This window comes from Typopeltis vanoorti, chromosome 1, assembly GCF_054136105.1.
Source record: "Typopeltis vanoorti isolate ZY-2024b chromosome 1, IOZ_Tvanoo_1.0, whole genome shotgun sequence".
NCBI lineage: Eukaryota > Metazoa > Arthropoda > Arachnida > Uropygi > Thelyphonidae > Typopeltis > Typopeltis vanoorti.
Genome location: NC_143549.1, coordinates 187,947,039 through 187,972,922, shown reverse-complemented (window position 1 = coordinate 187,972,922; position 25,884 = coordinate 187,947,039). Strand labels below are relative to the sequence as shown.

Below are 25,884 nucleotides of genomic sequence, written 5' to 3'. Positions count from 1 at the left end.
AACTAAATTTATTATAGTCTAACCAAGTGAAAAATAAACTTTCAACATCTTTCTCTAAATCCAGAGTAATTTAATAAAAAGGTGGCACACCATTTGGCAACTCCTATAGGTAGAGATGACCTTGCTAATGCTTCTGCCTGGTATCTCCACTTGGGCCTGGCTCCCACTGAAGAAACCTCAATAAAGATCAAAATTAGTCTGGGTTGTGGCCCTTCCCTTAATGCATAACATTACACATATCTGCAAGGAGATGTTTTGCATTATGGGAGATACTGAGATAGGAGTGATGTTAGCTTACTCCATTTTTGCAACGAGATGCCCGGTGTTGTACCACCTTACCCCAGTCCTGAAGATACTTTCAGGCACAAAATTTGTTTGCTCACGCTTGGATAAAGGATTAAACTAAATTTATTATAGACTAACTAGTTGGTTAAGTTAAGAAAATTGATTAACACTTGATCTGTAAACCAAAAATATTATTATTAATTCTCAGAATCAAGAAAATAAACCTTCAAGTTTATTTTCTTGATCCTGAGAATTATTACTAATTCTCAGGATCAAGATCCTGGTGGTACAACACCGGGCAACTCATTGCAAAGGTGGAGCAAGCTAACATGACTCTTATCTCAGTAAGGGAAGGGCCACTACCCAGACTAGTTTCGACCTTTATTGAGGTCTCTTCAGTGGGAGACAGGCCCAAGTGGAGATACCAGGCAGAAGCATTAGCAGGGTCATCTCTACCTATAGGAGTTGCCAAACGGTTTGCCACCTTTTTATTAAATTACTCTGGATATAATGCATAATCCTTAATGCATAACATTATATATATCCACAAGGAGATGTGTTTTGCATTATGGGAGACTCTGAGATAGGAGTGATGTTAGCTTGCTCCACCTTTGCAACGAGTTTCCCGGTGTTGTACCACCTTACCCCAGTCCTGAAGATACATTCAGGGGCAAACTTTGTTGGCTCATACTTGGATAAAGGATTAAACTAAAATATTATAGTCTAACCAAGTGAAAAATAAACTTTCAACATCTTTCTCTAAATCCAAAGTAATTTAATAAAAAAGTGGAACACCGTTTGGCAACTCCTATAGTTAGAGATAACCTTGCTAATTGTTCTGCCTGGTATCTCCACTTGGGCCTGGCTCCCACTGAAGTGACCTCAATAAAGGTCAAAGCTAGTCTGGGTAGCGACCCTTCCCTTAATTAATAACATTATACATATCCACAAGGAGATGTCTTTTGCATTATGAGAGATACTGAGATAGGAGTGATGTTTCTTGCTCCACCTTTGCAACGAGTTTCCCGGTGTTGTACCACCTTACCCCAGTCCTGAAGATACTTTCAGGTGCAAACTTTGTTTGCTCACACTTGGATAAAGGATTAAACTAAATTTTTTATTTAACCAACTAGTTTCGCCAAACTTTAACTGTTGGCGTCTTCAAGGCACCAACAGTTAAAGTTTGGCGAAAAAAAGAAAAGGTTTGGTGAAAGCGAAACTTACATATAGGCTGAAACAATCTCACAATTATGCGTAACTATAAAACTGACAAGAATAACTGTAAAAAAATTGACTATAATAATTACAAATAAAATACTATCGAACGTGAGTGAAACACGTATCGCATGTACAAGATCAGCTAGCTGTTGTTGAGGAAATTTCTGTAGTTTGTATTAAAGTTCATTTCTTCCATTTTTAAGGTTCTGATTAGGGTTTTCCATATCTCTGGGAGTATTAGGCCTTGATTTCTGTTAAGGTTGACAGTAGAAAGGGTGACTGTGGCTGCTTCTTTGAAAATTCTTGAATGGTAATCTTCCTCTAACTAAGGGGAACAACTTTTGTCCCACTCTATGACATGGTTAGTTGTAGAGAAATGAGATGATAGGCCAGAAATGTCCTGTCTGTTGTTTTTGACATAGCCAATGTGCTCTTTTTTTGCCTGATATCAAGGCTTCTCGAAGTCTGTCTGATGTAACTAGAGCCGCACGAGCATGGAATATTATAAACTCCAGCATATTTATAGAAAGCGTGGTTTGGAGATCTAAGTAGTTTACGAATAGATTCTATTGGTTTAAATGTTACTCTTATTTTGTGTTGTTTGAGGAGGCTGGCGAGCTTGTAGGAGATGCCACTTACAAACGGAATTGCAATCATTTTTATATATATGGAATATCTTCTTGTTCTTTTTGTGGTGGTTCAGAGAAAATGACTATTATTATTATTATTACAGGCAACTCCAAGGAGTCGACAGACTCATCGAGGGAACCCCTAACATCATGTCAAGAACAACTGTTCGTCTTTCACACAGTATCTATCATACCTCACCTTTAACTCATTCACACTCATAGCATCCACAACAGATTCTGGCAGCTTATTCCACTCATTTACCACTCTCCAAGTAAAGAACCTAGCTCTAACACCCCTGTTAACCACATTTTTGTCCAGCTTCCATGTATGGTCCCTAGTCCTCCCACCACCAGCCCTATTTTCAAAAATATCTTCTGGATTAATCTTATAAAAACCCTTCAGTAATTTGAATGTCTCAATCATATCACCCCTTTTCTGCCTATCAACCAATTTTTGCAACCCACAAATCTTCAATCTGTTCTTCTCATAAGGTTCATTCCACAGACCTACCACCATCTTGGTCACTCGTCTCTGGATCCTCTCCACCTCCTCTCCATCAAGAAGAAAGCCTGGCGCCCATATCTGGGCTCAGGAGTCCAAATGGGGTCTTATCAGGGCTCGATATAGAGGAACAATAACTTGTTTGTCTCTGCTTGTTAAAGTATTTTTCAGTAACCAAGTGATTTTGATGAGCTGTTTTAGCCACTTTTGCAATGTGCCCCCTAAACTTCAACTCCCTATCCACCAGCACTCCCAAATCCCTGTAATTATTGACTAGTCTTCTTGGATAGCCGTTCAAGTACAGATTGTTGGAAATTAATGTGAACTCATCTTGATGGGTCTCATTGTCTGTTGTGATGCGAATCGCTCTCTTCTTTAAAATGTGTACAATGCTTGAGTTTATGTGAGATGTGGTGAGAGGAGCTGAAATGTAGGTAGCGACCTGTATTGGTCGGTTTTCTGTACTCCGATAGATTTATACTGCCATCAATTTTTTTTTTGATTAAGATGTCTAAAAACGGTAGTTGTTTTTCTCTTTCAAGTTCCAGAGTAAATTGAAGAGAATGATGGAAGGAGTTGATCTTTTTGAGAAAATCATATAGGTCATCTTTGTTGTTGTTCCACACGATGAAGATATCATCAACATATCGTAACCAAATTTTAGGTTTGGGAATAATTTGGGATAGGATTTTACTTTTTAAGTCTTCCATAAAGAGGTCAGCACATGAAGATGAGAGTGGGTTCCCCATCGCCATGCCTGTTAATTGTTGGTAGATCTTATTTTTTCACGAAAAGTAGTTAGAATTTAGGCAGTGACAAATGGGGAGCCCACTCTCACCTTCATGTGCTGACCACTTTATGGAAGACTTAGAAAATAAAATCCTATCCCAAATTATTCCCAAACCTAAAATTTGGTTCAGATATGTGGACGATATCTTCATCGTGTGGAACAACAACAAAGATGACCTATATGATTTTCTCAAAAAGATCAACTCCTTCCATCATTCTATTAAATTTACTCTGGAACTTGAAAGAGAAAAACAACTACCATTTTTAGACATCTTAATCAAAATCAAATCAATGGCAGTATAAATATATCGGCGTACAGAAAACCGACCAATACAGGTCACTACCTACATTTCAGCTCCTCTCACCACATCTCACATAAACTCAGCATTGTACACATGTTAAAGAAAAGAGTGATTCGCATCACAACGGACAACAAGACCCTTCAAGATGAGTTAAAATTTATTTCCAACAATCTGTACTTGAACGGCTATCCAAGAAGACTAGTTAATAAAGTCCTTTTCTCTGAACCACCACAAAGAGAACAAGAAGATATTCAATATATAAAAACGATTGCAATTCGGTTTGTAAGTGGCATCTCCTACAAGCTCGCCAGCCTCCTCAAACAACACAAAATAAGAGTAACATTTAAACCAATAGAATCTATTCGTAAACTACTTAGATCTCCAAACCACCCTTTCTATAAATATGCTGGAGTTTATAATATTCCATGCTCATGTGGCTCTAGTTACATCAGACAGATTTCGAGAAGCCTTGAAATCAGGCAAAAAAAGAGCACATTGGCTATGTCAAAAACAACAGACAGGACATTTCTGGCCTATCGTCTCATTTCTCTACAACTAACCATGTCATAGAGTGGGACAAAAGTTGTTCCCCTTAGTTAGAGGAAGATTACCATTCAAGAATTTTCAAAGAAGCAGCCACAGTTGCCTTTTCTACTGTCAACCTTAACAGAAATCAAGGCCTAATACTCCCAGAGATATGGAAAACCCTAATCAGAACCTTAAAAATGAAAGAAATGAACTTTAATACAAACTACAGAAAGTTCCTCAGCAACAGCTAGCTGATCTTGTACATGCGATACATGTTTCACTCACGTTCGATACTATTTTATTTGTAATTATTCTAGTCAGTTTTTTATTCTTGTCAGTTTTGCAGTTATGCATAATTGTTAGATTGTTGCAGCCTATATGTAAGTGCCTTGAAGACACCAACAATTAAAGTTTGGCGAAACTAGTTGGTTAAGTTAATAAAATTGATCAACACTTGATCTGTAAACCCAAAATATTATTACTAATAGATTATTATTATTATTTAGGCCTCTAAGGAGTCAAAAGACTCATCATGGAAGGTTCTTCCTAGGAAGTACAAGTCTATCAAGACTCATCATGGGAGGTCCCTCCTAGGAAACATAAAGTCCATCATACCACTCCTTAAACTCATTGACCGTCCTCACTCTCACCACTCTATCAGGCAATGCATTCCACAGTTTAACCACCCTCCGTGCAAAGAAACTACTTCTCGCCCTCTTGCTCACAGTTTCCTTTCGTAACTTCCAGGGATGGCCCCTTGTCATCACTCCTTCCCACTGTTCAACCAAGCAAAAGAACTCCCCAGTATCAACCCTGTAATCACATCTCGACAGTTTAAAAGTCTCAGTCATATCACCTTCTTCTATCCACCAAACTTTGCAGTCTACATTCCCTCAGCGGATCCTCATAACTAACATTGTACAGTCCTGAAACTGTCTTTGTTATCTGTCTTTGTACCCTTTTCCATAGTTAATTTATCCCCTTCAAATCCTGGGGACCAAATCTGAGAACAATAGTCTAAGTATGGTCTGATATCAGGGTGTTATAGAATGGAATGATAACTCTTTTATCTCTGCAGGTCAGTGTCCTTCTCATTACTGCAGCAATCCTCTGTGTTACCTTCACCACCTTTGCAATGTGACCTGAATTTCAGGTTTCTATTAATCATCAATCCCAGATCTCTTGTTGTCCCTACTTCCTCCAGTATAGCTCCTACATGTTTAGAAGGTATATTATCATTTACTTTTTAAAACTGCTGAATCTCTGTGAGTTTTGGCAGTTTAAGAAAGAGCAAATACTTTAAAAAAAGTTTTCTCCATATGTCATTTAAAGAAAAAAATGTTTCTTATTAACAACATGTGAAGAAACATTTTTAAAAATCTTTGCTTGGTTGAAGCATACTTCAGAAAAGCACTTGCATTCCCAGAGGAGCTCCATTTTGGAACCATCTGTTTTACAGTCCTAGTCCTCTATATCAAGGATTACTCTTGCCTTCTCTGTATCCATGGAGAAAATAGCTGTTTCAATGTTCTCTTTTAGACTCTTAGTTGCTTGACATTCTGCAAGGGCAGTGTTATCTTTCTGTGGTCTTATTGTGTTTACTATAAATGGCAATTCAGGCTATAATAAGTAAACCTCTTGATGAAGTAACAAGGTTAGTAGCTTGTTCGTTTTCTGTTAATTTATATTCTTAACTATTTAGTTCTTTTAAAGCATCTGATTTCCAATTAATGTCCTTTTAATTATGAGGCAAATCTTTCTAGCTTTGGGCATTTGGTATCCTTTTTATACATTGCCACATTTTTTTCTAGAATTTCCTCTAAGAAAGTGAATAAGGACTGCTTTCAACATAAATTCTGGGATAATTTAGTTGGCCTGAAGTCCATTTGGTCTTATATAAGTGTTCGTTGAGCAGCTCTCTTTTTCTTGTGGATGTGTTTATGTTTGAGTTTGGAATTTTTCTTTAAATATAATGAACTTGGTATTGAGGTCATTGAATATGCTATGTTTAATCATTAGTCCTCCATATTGTATTCTAGATCGCTGATGCTTCTTCATGTAGTCTCACCATATAGGCTAGTAATTTATTGATAAAGTTGTAATAGGTTTCACGGTATAAAAATAACACAGATGGTTAAGAAAATAACCATTTATTAACTTAAAAGCTAATATTTCGCTGGTATTATATCCAGCATCTTCAGAGCACACAACACAAAGTTTGTTATAAAGGCAAGACAGCCACAATCCAGTGTAACAGTGGGGATAGTATAAGTGATTGCAGCGTGCAACACAAGACTAAAGTCCTAATATGGCGCCATCTAGGTTAAAAAAAAAAAAAAAAATTCAAAGTTTTGAAATAGTAGTCCAAATGATAAAAATAAAAGTAATAAATATTAATTTGGTATTAGGATGACTGTCTCCCAAATCTTTGGTAGATTTATACAGCCATACTTGTTAAGGTTTGGAGTATGTTTCAAAGCTTCTGTTGATTCTAGGAACAACCTCTCTGAACTTGTAGAAGCTTCTGTGCATTACTTTTGTTTCTTTCCAATTGATCCTGTGTGCAGGGGTATCCAAAGCATGGTCTGCCAGACCCAACTTACCATAGCGAAAGTGTCGGATATATTTTTTGTGTTCACTGAGGCGGATGTCCACATTTCTTCTTGTCTGTCCGTAGTAGGCTTGATGGCAAGAACAGGGCACTTCATAGACACCTGGATGTGATAAAGGAGTGCATTTGTCCTTAGGTGAACCTCCTTTATCACATCCAGGTGTCTATGAAGTGCCCTGTTCTTGCCATCAAGCCTACTACGGACAGACAGGAAGAAATGTGGACATCCGCCTCAGTGAACACAAAAAATATATCCGACACTTTCGCTATGGTAATTCGGGTCTGGCAGATCATGCTTTGGATACCCCTGCACACAGGATCAATTGGAAAGAAACAAAAGTAATGCACAGAAGCTTCTACAAGTCAGAGAGGTTGTTACTGGAATCAACAGAAGCCTTGAAACATACTCCAATCCTTAACAAGTATGGCTGTATAAATCTACCAAAGATTTGGGAGACAGTCATCCTAATACCAAATTAATATTTATTACTTTTATTTTTATCATTTGGACTACTATTTCAAAACTTTGGTTGTTTTTTTTTTTAACCTAGATGGCGTCATATTAGGACTTTAGTCTTGTGTTGCACGCTGCAATCACTTATACTATCCTCACTGTTACACCGGATTGTGATTGTCTTGCCTTTGTAACAAATTTTGTGTTGTGTGCTCTGAAGATGCTGGATATAATACCAGCGAAATATTAGCTTTTAAGTTAATAAATAGTTATTTTCTTAACCATCTGTGTTCTTTTTATACCGTGAAACCTATTACAACATGTCTGATGAACACATAAGTCTATCCACGTGTATAATTATTGATAAAGTCTCTGCAGCTCAGTCGGTATAGATGAAGCCCTTTTTCAGAAAGGCCTGGGTTTGATTCCCGTCTATGACGTGAGGAACCTTTATCTGGTCTCTTTTGACTGAAGGTGAGTTACCCAGTTCTCATACGGAAATAGAGAGTTTTTCCACCTGGAAACGCAGGTTTTCAGTCTCTCAGAACAGGCAAACCAGCCCCTTGAACACACACACACACACATGGATTTACAGTCATAAAAAATATATATACTTAATCCCTCATCAAGAGGGCTCAACCTTACCCCTCCTCCAAATGGATGGGGAGAAAGGGGGGAATCCCATACAAATATTATTATTATTTAGAAATATTAGAAATATATACACGTTAGCACAAGAATAATGTTTAATTTGCCAAATATTTTGGTCTGAATATTACAGACCATCTTCAGTGGCTACATGAGAATAGTTTTAAAAAAAAAACAAAGTGGAATACGAACAGTTGGTCATTCATACATAGAACGTGCCACATGATGTCATATCACTAAGTATTAGAAGAGTAAACATTTAAAAAAAAAAAATTAATGTGTTATCTTGATTAAACTTTCCCAAATTTTTTATATAGATATACAGTTATTACAATTCAAGTTAGGACATTGAAGTAAGGCCTCTATGCTTTCTTTAAATAAACGTTCAAATTTGTAGCGACATCTGTGTAGAAGGAGAGTTTTGGACTTCTCCGAAAAGAGTACACAACATCTTTTCGATTCTTACAAACCAACACAGAACAACCAAGATTCAATATGTCGAGTTCCAATTCCTTACATTTCCGGGATTTCGGAACCAATTTCGAGAATTCTTATACACCTATTAACAAATTATCCACCCAGTTTCCTTCATCTAAAGATAAACACTCAACCTTGTCTCTACCTGGTGTGTATCAAGTTCCTTCTAATTGTAATCTTTCTTACTTTGGACAAACTGGACATTCCATAGAAAAAAGAATTCAAGAGCATCAGTCATCAATTCAACACAACAAACCTGAGAAATCTGGATTAGCTCAGCATGGATTAGAAACAAACCACAACATCCTTTGGTCCAAGACTCTCCTCCTCTTACATAGATGTCTCTAAAAATTTGACCGTTTATTTATAGAAAGTGTAGAGGCCTTACTTCAACGTCCTAACTTGAATCGTAATGACTGTATATCTATATCAAAAATTTGGGAAAGTTTAATCAGGATAACACTTTATTTTATTTTATTTTATTTTTATTTTTTAAATGTTTACTCTTCTAATACTTAACGATATGACATCATGTGGCGTTTTATATATGAATGATCAATTGTTCATATTCCACGTTGTTTTTTTTTTTAAAACTATTCCTATGTAGCCACTGAAGATGGTCTGTATTCAGACCAAAATATTTGGCAAATTAAACATTATTCTTATGTTAACGTGTATATATTTCTAATCGTTATGTCACAAGTATTGTTAAGAAATCAAATTATTATTATTTATTAATACTGTACAAATTTATTTGGCTGTAGGATATATGCTGAATTAATAATGACAGTAAAGTAAAGCATAAATAAAAAGCTAATAAGAAACCATAAAACAATGATGATGTTCTTTTGAAGAGTACCCAACCCCTCCTTTTTTTTTTTTTTTTCGAAAATCCCACTCACAAAGGTTTTATTATAAACCTTAAAGTATTTGAAATAGTAAAAAAAATGACATTTAAATAATAAAACAATAAGTGCTAATAGTCACACAAGGCTGGGATATCATTAGTGCATGGGAAATTGTGAAAGAATATTTGTTAGCAGCAATAGTAAGTTGTATACCACGAGTGAAAAAGAGGACACAGTTTGGAGTAAAGTGGATGACAAACAATAATATTAGGTAGGAATTGCATGGAAGAGATATAAGGAGACAGGTGAAAAGAAGATGCATGAAGAATATAAGACACAGGCAAGAAGAGTGACTAATATGGTAAGGAAGGCGAAACTGGAATATGAGAGGAGATTGGCCCTAAGATCCAAAGAAAATCCTAGGGAATTTTTTAGCTATGTGGCCAGTAGGAGGAGAAATGACTGTGGAAGAATGTTATTGCGGGTTAAAAATAGGAATTATGCAGAGGACATAGTGGAATTGTTCAATGAACACTTTATTGGAGTATTTCATCCTGGAGGAGTCAGTTTTAATATTAGAGAGATAGGGCAGGTTAGAGGTGCAGGAGGAGAGTGTGTTTCAAATACTGAGTACTCTGGATGTCAGTAAATCTGAGGGACTGGATGGTATTTCACGATGAGTTTTGAGAGAATGTGCTAGGGAACTGACAGTGCCTTTGACCTGGCTTTTCAATGAAAGTCTGACTGCAGGAAAGGTGCCCATGGAATGGAAGGAAGGTAAGATAGTGCCATTGCATAAGGATGGTAGCAGACTGGAAGTGTCTAATTATAGGCCAGTTTGCATGTCATCAGTAGTTGTTAAGATCTTGGAGAAAGTAGTGAGGGACCATATACGGCATTGGGCAGATGAGGGTGGTGTTATCCGTGAGAGTGAACATGGATTTGTGAAGAGGCGCTCTTGTTTTAGCAATATGCTAGCCTTTTATAATAAAGTTACAAGAGCATTAGATGAGGGAAAGGAATATACTGCCGTTTTCTTAGACTTAGCAAAAGCATTTGACAGGGTGCCACATGATAAGCTGATATTTAAGTTGCAGCTCATGGGTCTGGATGTCAGATTGGTCAACTGGATTCAGGATTGTCTGTCCGTTGTGTATGGTGGGGTAGTTTCAATGAGGCAGAGGGTTACAAGACGGGGTACCACAGGGCTTAGTACTGGGACCTATATTGTTTAACCTTTATATCAATGACATTGTCAGCGGATTGCAAGGGGATATTCAGTTGTTTGCGGATGATGCAAAGCTGGGAAGAATTTTTAGTAATAGTGCAGATGTGGTAGCCCTGCATTTGAAGGATTTGAATAAGCTAGATAGACAAGCAAATGAATCGGGGTATCAGTTTAATGCAGCAAAATGTAAGGTCTTGAGGTTTGGGAAACATCGATGGGATGCTTCCCATCGATGTTTCCCAAAAAATCTCCGTGTTCATCATCTATAATTGCATAATGAAAGAAAAAAAAACACTAAACCTGATATCAAAACTGGCGATATTAAACTCATTTCTTGTGTAGGCGATTCTTAAATTTCCTGGATTCTTTATAAATCCATAATACTAATGCCTTTTATTCCCTTAAAGGAAGTAAGCAAGGCTGTTTTGGCCCTATCTACCTTTTGAGACTGAGTGTGCAATTCAGTCTCCACTCGTAGCCAATCAGAAATAGCTGGCCCAAGACTTTCACTAATTTTAAGTGGCATCCACAGTAAAGAAATGACAGAGATGTGTCACCATCTCGTGGTCTCTTACTCTAATACAAATGTTGTTGTCTAAAATCAGGTGAGTTCTACAGTCAATTTTCTTGAGTTTATGACACAAAAAACTTGAGTTTCTGAGAGATAAAACCCACTTGCCCATGCCTAAGATTGACTAACTTAGGAATTAGTCAAAGAAGGGCACATAGAAAACAATTCTCAAGTCAGCAACTAAAATTGAACTTATGTTCTTTATTCAGGTGGCCTATGCTGTGGAAGTTGGTCTAAAAATCAGCAATAAAAATATGGATGACACTTACATGCATTCTGAAGATAGTGAATCTGCAGAATATAAATCACTTCACCATTTGAGTCCAGTTTTTTAATGAAAATACCATTAAACATAAAAATTGATAATAGATTCAGAAAAGCTGGTAGTATATTGGGAAGCTTGTTGTATACATGGAATAAGAGATAAATTAGCCAACACAACAGTCCAAGCTGTTTAAATTGATTTTAATATATGGATCTGAAAATTGAGTTTAAAATGAAATAGCTTATTAAAGACTAGAAAGTGTAGAAAATAGAATTCTGAGAAAAATTAGGAAAGTGAGCAAAGGATCAATGGCAGAATCATATTTAAAAAATGAAGATATAAAGGAACTTAGACATCATTAGCATTCAAGAATCTGAACAGATCCAATCTATGTTAATGTGGATCACTTAAACAATATGGAGAGGAAAGATTAGCAAAACAGGTATTTGATGCCAAGATAACAGGAGAAAAAAATAAGATCAAAATGAATTGAGGTAGTAATGTCTTAGAAAACTAAAATATAAGATTAGACAGTAATGGAGACTTGACAATTAAGGATAATTTGGAAGAAAAGGTTTATAAAGAAGCTAATAATTATGTAATGCTATCATAGCATCCATTGCAGATGCTTACTAGGAAGTGAAGATGATAATGATCCAATCCACTGTTCTTATCAAAATTGTGAAAATCACTAAATTGCTCAAAAATCTTACATGAAAGTTTTAGAAGGGTATTTTACTTTCCAAATGTGTAGATTCCTTCATAGCTTTTATTGGTTCATACTTCTAAGTTAGCAGTACAGAAAGAAATTTCATCAAAAAATAATCGATTGCTGTCATAGGAAAATCCTCTTATTACTGTCACTATTCTTCAGTTATCAGAATTATGATACATTTCTGACATTCAAACAACTAACTTTGGTATACTTTCCATTTAATCAGTAATTCCTTCTTGCCTTAACATGTGTGTGTGTGTGTGTGTGGTGGGGGGGGGGGGATCACCAATGCAAGCAGAATGAATGCCAACAGCAACAGTAAGAAGAAAAATATTTGAAATTTCTATTTATGCAATTATAAACATCATTACAAAAAATAAAATTGTTAAATTATTTAAAATGCAAATTCATTTCCTAATAAAAATCTTGTTATAAGAAGGCATCTGCAACATGCTTAAAAAATAAATAAATAAATAACTATTGTTCACTTGAGCATTTCTAAGTAAATTATCATTATTACAATTATTACAGGTAACCCCCCCCCCTCATAGATTTTAGAAGGGTTGTTGTGAGAAGGCCCACACTAACTATTATGCATAGTCTGAGCACTCACAACTACTTCTGGCAATCCATTCCAGTTATTCATCACTCTCCATCAAAAAATCTAGTCCTCACATCTTTGTTAATCATATTCTTACACAATTTTCATGGGTGACACCTTAGTTCTTCCCTTACCTGTCATGCAGTGAAAAATTTCTTTTGTATCAGTCTTTACAGTAAGAAGAAAAGTATTTCAAATTTCTATTTATGCAATTATAAACATCATTACAAAAAATAAAATTGTTAAATTAATTAAAGTGCAAATTCATTTCCTAATAAAAATCTTGTTGCAAGAAGGCATCTGCAACATGCTTTAAAAAAATAAAATAAATACACAATAAAAAAAATAAATAAATAAAGATGTGAGGACTAGATTTTTTGATGGAGAGTGATGAATAACTGGAATAGATTGCCAGAAGTGGTTGTGAGTGCTCAGACTATGAATAATAGTGTGGGCCTTCTCAACAACCACCCTTCTAAAATCTGTGGTGGAGTTACCTGTAATAATTGTAATAAAATTAATAGTATGTAAAATAAAAAAATTTTTAAGAATCTTTTATCGAATCCCTTTAATAAGTTATGAGGTTCTATCATGTCCCCCTCATTTCTATTTGTTATCCAAACTCCGCAACCCACACACACGTTCACTTCTTCAATCTTTCCTCATAGATTGCATTCCACAAACCTGCTGTCATCGTAGTCTTGTCTCTGGATCTTCTACATTATCTCATTTCCAAGAAGCTGGTGACTAAATATGCACAGTTGTCAAGATGCAGTCATGTCATAGCCTTAGACAGAGGGATAATAGCCTTCCTATCTCTACTTGTTAGTATGTTCTTCAACAATCAAGTAACCCTTTGAGCTATTTTGACTTTTGCAGTATGCATTCTGAACTTCGATTCTATGCCTACCATCTCTCCAAATTCAGTACCATCCCCAATTGTTGTATTGAATTTCGGAATTCCTATAGATCAGCGAAATAGTAAAACAAATTATGAAAGTAAGCTATAATGATGCAGCATCAGATTCACTGATCTTAATAGTATTTAGGCTTTTGCTTTGATTTTTCAAGTTGCTTCAGCTACAGGTTTACCTAAATTTGAACTTTGCAAGTTCAAATTTGGGAAAACCTTGCATAATGCAAAAAGTCCTTGCATTAGATGATTTTGACCACTTATCCCAAAAAATAAAGTAAAAAATCTTATCATTCAAGCATAAAAGATAAAATTATTCTTCTGTCATTTTAGTTGTAAAAATAAGCTCTTTAATCTGATACTTATACTGATACACAATAAAAGCAAAATACATTATTGACAAATTTCAAAAATTGTGATATCCCTTGTATTTTGTTTCATCTATGCACTATTTTTCCTGTTATTTTGTTATGATTAAGCTAGCATATGGACTTGTATATAGTATCTACAATATTATAAGTTTTTTTTTTTTTTTCATAACACATATTTCATTTGATTGTTATTTAGTATAAGCTTATATGTGAATTCCATTGTTTATTCCTATTGTCTGTACTTTTCTAGTCAAACAAAAAAGATGGAACATGTTTTGCATAAAATGGAATCATCACATAAAAAAGAGATTGGAAAGCTTTCTGCTGAACTCGAGTCAAAATCCAGTTTTATTGAGCAACTAATTGCTGAAAATGAAATGTTGAAGGTATTGAATTTCTGAGTTAATTGCTCATTTTTAGTAAGTTTTTATATGTACAGTATATGTGATCTATAGTGAACATCAGTATGATGAAATTATTTTATACATGCACCTCCATGGAGTCTGAAGACTCATCGCAGGAGACCCAATCTATCCACACAATCTATCATACCTCTCCTTGAACCCATTATCAAAAAGGCACTCACAACTGACTCTGGCAACCCATTCCACTCATTCACCACTCTCCAAGAAAGAAATCTAGTCCTCACACCCTTACTGACCACACCTTTATTCAACTTCCAAAGATGTCCCATTGTTCTGGTCCCTCTAGTCAAGTGCTGAAACATTTCCCCTGCATCCATCCTATAATATCCTTTAATCAGCTTAAATATTTCTGTCATATCCTCTCTTTTGCTCCTATCAACCAATTTCTGCAATCCACACACCTTCAATCTATCCTCATATGGAACGCTCCACAGCCCATTCACCATCTTGGCCTCTGAATCCTCTCCACCACTTCCTGATCTCCAAGAAACCCAGGGGACCAGACTTGAGCACAGTAATCCAGATGTGGGTGTATCAAGGCCTTATAGAGAGGAATTACAACTTCCTATCTCTACTTGTTAATGTGTTCTTCAATAGTCAAGTAATCTAATGAGCTAATTTAGCAACCTTAACAATATGTCCTCTGAACTTTAACTCTCTGTCTACCACTACCACCCCTAAATCTCTAGCTTCATCTATTTGCCGAAGTACAGTGCCATCAATGTGATACGCAGTTTGTAATCTGTTTATCCCAAAATGCATAACTTTACATTTCTCAACATTAAACTGACATCCATTAACTTTTGCCCATACTAACAGCCTATTTAAATCTTCCTGCAAGCTCTCCACATCGCCTTGATTACTCTTCCTAATTTCTCATCATCACCAAATAACTGAACATTTCCTTTCAGGTTATTTCCTATATCATTTATATACAAATTAAACAGCAATGGTCCCAGCACTGAACCTTGTGGCACACCACTAGTCAACTGTTGTTTTTGCCTCAATTCTGCCCCTCCACATATCACTATTTGATATCTGTCCTGCAGCCACCCTCTTATCCACTTAACTAGTGTCATATCCATCCCCATTTGTTCTAATTTGTGTAACAACATTCCATGTGGTATCCTGTCAAAGGCTTTTTCAAAATCCAGCAAAATCATTGTGTAACCATTTCCTTTATCCAACTCACTGTTACTCTATTATAAAAAGTTAATAAATTACTAAGGCATGACCGACCCTTTACAAAGCCATGTTTACCCTCATACAAATCATATTATTATCTTTTGCTGGTCACCTTTCTCTTTATATACCCTCCACAGCATTTTCATCTTCTGCAGCTCATGCTTAATGATATTACTCATCCATCTAACTCCTACCCAATTAACCTTCCTTGCCCTAGGTATACTATTTAATACTACTTCCTCTCAATGATCCTTAACTATATCCCGTGCACTACTAACATCCTTATCCTGCAGTGTTTTATGCCATGGTACAGATTTAAGCTTTTTACTAAGCATGTCATAATCACCTGCCTTGTAGTTCCACAAATACTCCTTCTTGATAGAATATTCCTCATGTTTTGCAATCTCCCAAGTCAAGACCACATGGTCACTTTCGCCAATTGGAGGCAATGTTGTCACCTTGGTATGGATAGCTCTTCTGATCCTATGAAGGTCCAATACTCTCCCACCCATCACATGCTGCCTTAAGTAATTATCCTCAGCAGGTGTATAAATTCTATTTCCTTACTGCCATGTGATCTTTCTTCCTTCCATCTAAATCTCCATAGTTGAAGTCCCCCATAATAATCACTCATCCGCGCAGTTAGCCTAGTGACTTTTCGCTTCACAACCATATGCCTGGGGAAGGAGTGTCCTAGGTTCAATTCCTGTCAACGACGTGAGGAGCTCAAGGATCTTCATCAGCCATATCCAAGTTAGCCGGTCTTGGGCGTGGACAGCAGGGTTTTTCCCACCAGTTTATCTGGGGTTTTTTTATCTCGCAAGCAGACAAACCAGTCCGAGGATGCATACAGATTACAAGAATACTGACCCAGCCATAGGTCTGATTTGTCAGCCTATGCCAGTTCCAGAGCCCAGATAAAATTTGGGGGGGGAGACTAGATGGTACCGTGAATTCCCATAAAAGGGGGAACGCTGTATCATCACACGGAATTTATTTATTTATAATAATCACTCAACCTGTACTTATTGTGCTAATTTGGTGATGCATGTCTTCCAGATCATCTGTGGAACTCCCTGGCCTATAGCAACAGCCAACTGTATATTTTGTCTTGTTGGTCTTAATCTCATGCCAGATTGCTTCAAATGAACAGCCACCCTCCTGCCTTTCTCCTATTCTTTTTGGTTGCAATTCATCTGCTATCATCAGCAGTACTCCTTCCCCCACCCTATCTTCCCTGAAAATATTAAACCCTTCACATTCAGTCGCTGTAACTACAGCAGATGATGTAGCCAAGTCTCACTAATGCCTATAACTTTTGGCAAGGTTGCACTAACCAATGCCAAGACCTCCTCCCTCTTGTTCCTGATATTTCTGGCATTAGTATATAGAAACAGCAACATCTCTTTATTCCCCTACCTACCCACCTTTACTTTCAGAATCGAATACCCTATTCAATATTTTTTCTTGAGAGACTAGATTCCTCACTTGGTCATTCTCACAATCACTCACTTCATGGGTGCCTTTACACAAGCTCATTTGTTTCCACCCTAAGTTTTCCTGAATTTGCACGTCAGCATGCTCTGTGAACAAAGCTCTCTCCAGACTCCTTACACCAAAACTATTCAGATGCAGTCCATCCACGTTGTACAAATCCTTCTTTCTGTCAAACAGAGATTACAGATCCACAAATTCTATATCAATCCTTTTGCCCAATCTATGTATAGACTCATTGGCTATCAATGCCCTCCTACTCAGTTCACCTCTATCATAGTGTGGTTAGGAGACTCGAATCTTCACCTTCTCACTCTTCAGTTTTGTCTCTTCTAACAACTTCTTTGCATCCTCCCTCATAGAATACTTCTCGGCTCTCAAATCATTGGTACCAACTAAGACAATCATTTCCTTTGAGTTATCTTTTTACATCTGGATGGCGTGGCTAATATCGTGAATTTTTGTTCCCAGGAAACATAATTTTGTCACACTTTCATTAAGTATTCCCCTGATTATTGAGTCTCCATACATAATTTTCTCCTTAACATGTTTTTCTTGTTTGTTCGGTTAGTCTTTATTATTGTTTCAGATCACCTGCTTCTTCTTTCTTTTTTCAGCCCTGCTTTAACTCTTGCCGCTTCTACAGTTTTTCAATTTCGTGCTTTGTCCTATGAAGGATAACATTTAAGTGCACTATTTCTTTAATGATATCTATTTTGTTCTCCTCTATTTCCATGTGTGCATGTTTGACGTTATTAACATCATTTTCTGTCTTATCATTGGTATTTGTTGCATTCTCGTTCCCTAACAGACACTCACTTTTAAAACACTTAATACATATTCTCTCTCTCCAGTTTCAATTTCCTTCCACATACTCTAATTTTCTCGACACATACATTTCTCATACAATGCACTGAATAATATCCCGCAAATTCAAATCGCTGGACAACATAGTCTTTGCCGCTATTGTTCATTGTGTTGGTGTCATGCTGAAAATATCACAATAAAAATGTTATAAATATACTAATACTCTAAAAACATGAAAATCTACAGTAATACACTATAATACTCTACTTTTCTGATGAAAAAACACAACAAAACATATAAAAATCGCTGATTTCATGAGCTCTAATTTACACGCCCACTCACAATATGAAACCAAAACCAAAATGATGCACTATAATGAATTACAGAAAAGTTCCAATCTTAGTCCCATAGAACCAATGCTGTTTCAAATTTGCTATTACAAATGGTAAAACTTTTGCTTAAATTGCTAGGAAATTCAGTTTGCTCGATTACAACTGTTAGATCCTGACTGGAGAGCTTTACAAGTAAATTCCTTATTCAGGATTTTACATGATAAATACTACTAATTAAGGAGATATCTGCACATCAGCTAATAATTATGAAGTATTATCTTATGTTATGTAATAATGTGTAGTCCATGTGTGCTATATAGTGAGAGTTATTCCTGCATAACTGAAATGAGAAGCAGAGAATTTTGTGTCAAAATAGTAAGAATTGTGTAAGGGAATTGTTAAGTTATTTGTAATTCCCATTAAGCTGTCTAGTACATTACGAAATTCTGAGAAAAATTATAAGTAATAATCCGGAATAATCGCATATAATCTGTACGAGTCAAGTGTAGCGATGGAGGCTATACCTACGTGGAAAATGACGTCAGAACGGTTACCTGGAATAACGTAACCTAACAGATTAGCGAGAGTGTAGAATCACCCAAGGGACATGAGCGATGGGGATTCGTGGGTGAAAACCACATCGAATAGAGGGTGCCCGAAAAGGGTGAATAAAAGACGAAGTGCGCCATTTTACAGGGCTTTTTTCCTTTTCGGTTCCTGGATACGAGTGTTAGGAGGTTTGTTGGGGGATTCGTGAGAGAGCAGTGGATCAACTACGGTGATGACGGACGGCAGGTTCTTTTCTTGAGAATCCTTGAAGATTTCCAAGCGGAGCTGATCACGATATGATGGCCTATGCGGAATCGAGCCTTAGCAGGATGTCCCATTGGAGAAAGTTTCCTGTGGAGTGGTAGACAGCACGCCACAGTCGGAAACGATTAAAAGAGAAGCATAGTGCATTGCCAGGCACAAAGATGGCCGATGAATATACAGTAAGATAATTCAGATCTACATGAGATGGCGGCATGAAATCTGAAAGGATCTGGTAATGTAAAGATTTCATTCTATGTTAAAAATCACTTAGAAGAATAAGAAATATGTGTATACTGTAAACTAAAGAAAACTAGTAGAGAACTTTTAAGTGAGAATTTGATTGAATTAATTAAGACCCTGTGGAACAAACAAGAATTGTTGATAGGCAGTTTGATTGAGAATAGCTAGGCTTGCTTAATGAAATTTAGAATTAAGATAGTTATTGATAGAGCATTAGTGAAAGTGTTCAATGCGTAGTCTGTGAATAACTTGTGAAAGGAATTATATCCTAGTAGTATTATGCTTACACTTAATCTTATCCTTTCGTAATTGAAGGATTTAGCATACTCAGATTCATTGTGATTTAGTATGAACCTTAACTTAGAGTGAATTTTGATCCATTGAGTATTTGAATTTTCTTAACTGTAAATGTTTTATGTTTTTCCAATAAACATGTTTTGTACCTTATACCTGAGTTTATGCCTGATTACGAATTCAAACATGAAATAGAACCTTTTGATGGGAAGGAATTTAGATATAATTGCTTAAGTGAGATTCGAGTCACGACTGCTAACTGAATCTGCATGGCGCTAGCATGAGATTAATTATTGTGTGTATCCCTTTTGAATTTAGAATTATTTCCTTGAACAAGAGTCTCCTCTGTTATAGGATGTTGGCTGGCGCAGCATAATAAAAATTTTGCCAATATCCGAAGAGGATAAGTCTGAATTAATATTTTAAGGGCACGACAGTAGATTAGAAGGAGGGCTATTTAGAGATAGAATCAGATATAATATAGAGAAAACAGAAACAAAACAACGACATAACAATGACGCAGCCGACATAACACAACTGAATTTCCTGCCAAATGATGTCACAATTAGAAGAAAATGGTGGAAATTGTACATTGATAACAAAATAATGTTTTATGGCAGGCTATACATAAACAGATAAAATGGTAAGAAGCAGAACAAAGGAAATCACAGGAAATAAAACAAAGGAAATGGCAGGAAATCATACATTGACACTGATGACAGAACACAAGAACAAAAGAGAAAGAACACAAAACAACACATGAAAAAGTACAAATGCAAACAATAGTAGAAAACATATGAGAAAGAACTCAACAAATAGGCAATTATAAAAATGATAATGCAGAATTAATTTTTATATTTTACATTAGCTTAAATTAATGTCACTTACCATAATTCTTCATAACAAACTAAATAGATGTAGACTGTACCATTAAAATAAAAAATGGAATTTTTTTTTTCTTTTTCAAACTAGTATTAGAAAATTATTAATCACAGTAGTAATCAAAGTATTTTACTTTATGGATAAAGAATTTTTCAACCAGAAAATGTTCATCTACACAAATCTCATAACTTTTGAATAAACTTCAAAATACTGTGTATTGGATATTTCTTGAGCAGTCCCAATAAAATGCTAGCTATCCACTATTGAGTCTCTGTCCAGTTAGGAGGCTTATTTATTTCCACCAGGAAAAGTGTGCGAATCACTTTTCCTCTCCTTTTAAATTGACTAATGCAGACTAATGTTCAACACTAGTGCTCCCTCCTTCTTTGTGATTGAAGGTGACACATAACCTGCAAGCTTCAGTAGACAGTTAATTTTATTTTAATGGTACTAACTGCATATTTAGTTCACTGGGAGGATTTCAGGTAAGTGACATTAATTTAAGCTAACTTATTAATGATTTCTTCTGATCTTGAAGTTGTTGCAGGAAGTGAAGAATAATAGTGTCCTTTGGAAAGTGGGTAGTTTGTTGCCCAGATATGGCAGTAGTGAACTGAGAAGGAGAACAGTGATACTGAATAACAATATGGCTGAATTGTGTCAGGCAGAGAATGTTCAGTTTGTGAATGTATGAAATGAAATTGAAGGGAAGTTAGAATGGTTAAAAGGTGATGGAATGCATTTGAATGGGTTTAGTGTTGTTTATTTGAAGTGATTGTTGTTTACTAAGAGTACACAGGATTCATATGAAATTAGTACCACTAAGAGTCAGAGAGAGGTTGAGAAGCAGGTTGCAGAAGGATGAGAAGAGGATGGATACAAAGGTGAGGAAGTGATTATAGCAAAGCAAAGTGATTCACTGCAAAACAGTGGGGATGATAAAAATATAAGTGAAAATCAGAAAAAGGATCAGGGAAACGAGGATGGTCAGGATGAAGAGAGAAGTGCATTATAGCAAAGAGTAAAAAAGTGATTGTGTTGATGGGATGTCCTCAAAGAGTGGAGAATTGTTATGCTTGTAGACTAATGTATGGAGTATTAGAAATAAAAGGGCTGAGTTTGTAGCATTAATTGAATCAGCATACCCAGAGATACTTGGCATAAGTGAAACTTGGTTGACTGAGGATAATATACTGTCAGGACTTGAAATGGTGGGATATAGAATTTTCCAGAAGGATAGAAAGATGAAGAGAGGAGGGGGGGGGGGAAGGATTATTGTTAATGGTAGCAGAGGCATTGTATCCCTCAAGAGCCGAAGTGGAAAATAGTAGTACGTGTGAAGATTTTGGAGCTTAGTGTGAAGTTGAGATTAGTAAGGTATATCTAATGGGATGCTGTTATAGGCCAGGGAATGGGGAGAGTATTGATTGTGAAATGTTTAGACAAATTAGTTGGACAAGTAAAAGAAAAATGATCCTAATGGGAGATTTTAATTACAGGAATGTGGATTGGAAAAAAGATATAGTGCATAGTAACAAAGAGAGTGAATTTGTTGAGTTTCTGCAGGATAACTATCTAGCAGCATGTGATGAAGCAACATGAGGTTTATCAGTGTTAGATTTGGTAATATCCTCACAGGATGTCGTTGTGAATGAGGTATCAACACTGTCACGTTGGTGAAAATGATCATGAGATATTGGTTTGGAAGATAGTCAAGCAGAAAAAAGTTATCAATAAGGCTTATATGTGGAACTATAAGGTGGCTGATTATCAGAAGCTCTGTAGTCAACTAGCATCAATAAATTGGGTTGATGAATTATATAGAAAATAAGTTGACAGTGTATGGAAAATGATAAGGCAGTATCTATCTCAAGCAATAGATAAGGCAGTATCTATCATAACTGCATACCAAAAATTAAGTGAATAAATAGAGTAGGAGTGAGATGGATGAACATTGAAATCAAGCAAGCAGTGTTACAAAAGAAGTTATGGAGGAAGTATAAGACAGTTTGCAGTGAACAGATGTATGAAGAATATAAAGTGCAGGCCAGACAAGTGAAAGTTAAAAACGAAAATAAAATATGAGAGTAGATTAGCCAGTCAGGTCAAAGCTAATTCAAGGGAATTTTTCTGCTATGTGGCAAGCAAGAGGAAAAATAATTATGGCAGGTTGATGCTGGTAAATAGTTATGGTAGCAGAGTAACCATAACAAATTATATAGTGGAATTATTTAACAAACACTTCATCAATGTATATCATAGTGATGTGAATGATGCTGTATAACATGTAGATGGGAGGCAAGAATTAGGAGAATTAAAGTTGAAAGAAATAGAGGTGTATCAAGTGTTGCTCAAGTTAGATGTTAATAAATCTGTGGGAATGGATGATATATCACCATGTATTTTTAAAGAATGTGCAAAAGAGAGTTGGCCATGCTCTTGTCCTGGTTATTTAATGAAAGTTTACATTGGGGAAGATTCCTAAGGAATGGAATGAAGGCAAAATAATACCTCTCCACAAGTATGGTTCTGGAATAGGTTTCCAATTATAGACTGGTCTGTATATCTGTAGTTGTGATCAGAGTGTTGGAAAAATTGGTTAGAAATAGAATACAGGATTTGGTTGATGAACATGAGATTCTCTGTGGTGGTCAGCATGGATTTGTGACAGGCAAGTCTTGTTTTAGCAGTCTGCTTATGCTTTATGATATGGTGACGAATATGTTGGATAAAGGAGAATCATATACAGTGATATTCTTGGACTTTGCAAAATCATTTGATAGATTACCACAGATAAGTTTATGTACAAGCTGCAGAGGATAGGAATAGATAGTATATTGGCTAGATGGATTGCTGGTATCATTCAGAGATTGGCTCTCTGAATGATACCATCGTACACCAGCAAGTTGTGTATGATGGAGCTGTCTCAGAAAAGGAAGGTGACCAGTAGTGTGCCTCAGGTTCTGTTCTTGGGCCCCTACTGTTTAACTTGTTTGTTAATGAAATTTCATGTGAATGGACTGAGAATCTTCAAATGTTTGCTGATGATGCAAGTTAGGTAGAATTATCAAGAGTAGTGCTGATGTTAATTCTCTACAGATAGATTTGTATAGACTTTTAGCCTGGACAAATGAGTGGGGTTACAGTTTTAATGTTAATAAATGCAAGGTGTTACTCTTTGGGTTACAGAGATATAAGCCTACATACTGTATTGGTGGAGCTGCACTTGGGAAGTGGATGAGATTCAAGATCTTGGAGTGATGCAGACAATGGACTGAAGTTCCGAGGATCCATCGCATGTTTTGCAAAGACTGCACATCATATAGCTGCTATGATAAAAAGTACATTGACATGTAGGGATAAGGAGGTGGTGGTACCTGTATATAAGGCATTGGTCAGATCATATATGGACATATGTGATCAGATTTGGTGTCACCTAGTTTTCATTGTGATATGGAAACACTAGAGAGAGTCCAAAGGCAAATAACCAAAGTGATATCAGGATTCTGGGGTGTTGGCTATGAAGAGCATTTGAGAAAATGTGGATTACAGAGGTTGGTGGGCAGGAGGAAAAGTGGAGCTATGATATAGACCTTCAAAGGATTCCATCAGATTAATACAGAAGAAATTATAAGTATTGTGGATGGGAATAACGAGAAGCCATCCCTGGAGGTTGTATAACGATGTGGTGAAGAAGAGTGTGAGGGGATAGATTTTTTATGTGGAGAGTTGTTAGTGAGTGGAATGCATTGCCAGAGTGAGTTGCGAGGGCAAACTTCAAAGTTCATTATGATATACTTGTTGCTGGTTGAGTGGGTCTCCAACGATGAGTCTGTTGACTCCATGGAGGTTACCAAGTAATAATAATAAAATAATCTGTTTCCCACCATTTCTTTTGTTTCATGAAAATGGAGTGATAATGAATATTTTAAATTCACTATAGTGAACTGTGTACTATATCAAACTATTTTTCTGATTTCTGATGTTCACTGCAACAGTGGTGCACCCAAGAGGGGGAGGGGGGGGGGCCCCACCCCAAAGAAAAATGAAAAAAGACACTAGAAAATTTTCCAAAAATCTTTTCCTAATTAAAATTCTTTTTTTTTTATATATATATGTTGTGTCATGTCTTCTATTTCTATATTACTTATGAATTAGTGATCATTGCAGATGCTCAGTCATAGGTCGTATGAAAGGTCATAGGCTGAGTTGATTAGACGATTCTCAAATCGTCTAATCAACTCGCCCCCCCCCCCCCCCCAAGATCAAATCCTGAGTGTGCTACTGCACTGCAGTGAGCATCTACTGTATAATTAATCATTCAGTATATTTTTATCAATTAAATCCAGGTTGTTTTTGAAATAACAATGGGAATTGAATTAACTATGCAGCCAAGGATTTTTGAAATTAAAAAAAAAAAAAGCAAGAAATAATTCTTTTTCTGTCTGTTCTACATTAACATAAAAATATGGACTAGAATAGGAGTGCGAAGGATTTTTCATGCATGAAGCAAACACTTCAAAAGTATGCTGCATATGTGGTTGAGTGCTGCCAAAATATTCTATTTCTTTCACTCACTCATTCACTCACTCTAACAGTCTCCTTCTCTTCCACAAACCATCAAAACTGTCCTCTATAAATTTTACGACACTAAAAAAATACAGAGATTTATAGCAAATTTTTTGAAAAATGCTGTAAACATATCATGCTGAATGCTGATATAGTCTCAGTTTGGTTGTTTAGGTATACTTTAACATCCATCACAACAAAAAGTTTTTGAGTTCTTGTTGTGGAGAGAATTCATGTGATGTCCCTTTCACTGTGGAAAAATAAACAAACTGTTACCATCTTATGGGATTTCTACAGAAATGATTATTATTATTACATGACACCTCCAGGAAGTCCAAAGACTCATTGAAGGAGGGTACCTACTCTACAGCTCTCTGTCTCCACCAATTTCAATCACTCAGTAAACCCACATTGAATGCCCACCAGGAGATAACACCCCAATATGGAAATATGGAAGTAATAGCCAATAGCAGAAATGAAAAACACTTGGATTATACCTGGTTTCACTACTATAACTAACAGTTACTAACACAGCTAGCTAGCAACTAGTACGATCTTGAATAGTTATATTGGTGAAACTAAGTATAATCCCCCCCCCCCATTTCTTCCGTGCTGGAAAGGTATTTGTCAAAAAATTTTATTTGTTCTTATTGCAAGAACCCCAAATGAACTACAAAGATTGATAAACAAGCTAAACAAAACCTATAAAATATATGACATATGACATGGTAATAAATATATTATTATTACTATGTGACACCTCCAAGGAGTCCAAAGACTCATTGAGGGAGGGCGTCTACTCTACAACTCTCTGTCTCCACCAACTAAAATCATCATCTACACCAATGCCATCTAGTGCCCACCAACACCACTAGTATTTTTTGTCTG

At 36.1% G+C, this 25,884-nt stretch overlaps 1 protein-coding gene across 1 annotated transcript in view; it reads left to right on the top strand.

The window, feature by feature from the left end:
- The window catches only part of LOC150110713 (uncharacterized), a 410,078-nt gene that overhangs the window by 283,793 nt on the left and 100,401 nt on the right, over positions 1–25,884 (top strand). The window contains exon 13 of the mRNA XM_090395888.1: positions 14,206–14,341. Coding sequence (XP_090252014.1) covers positions 14,206–14,341 — 136 coding nt within the window. The remainder of the gene's footprint in view (positions 1–14,205; positions 14,342–25,884) is intronic.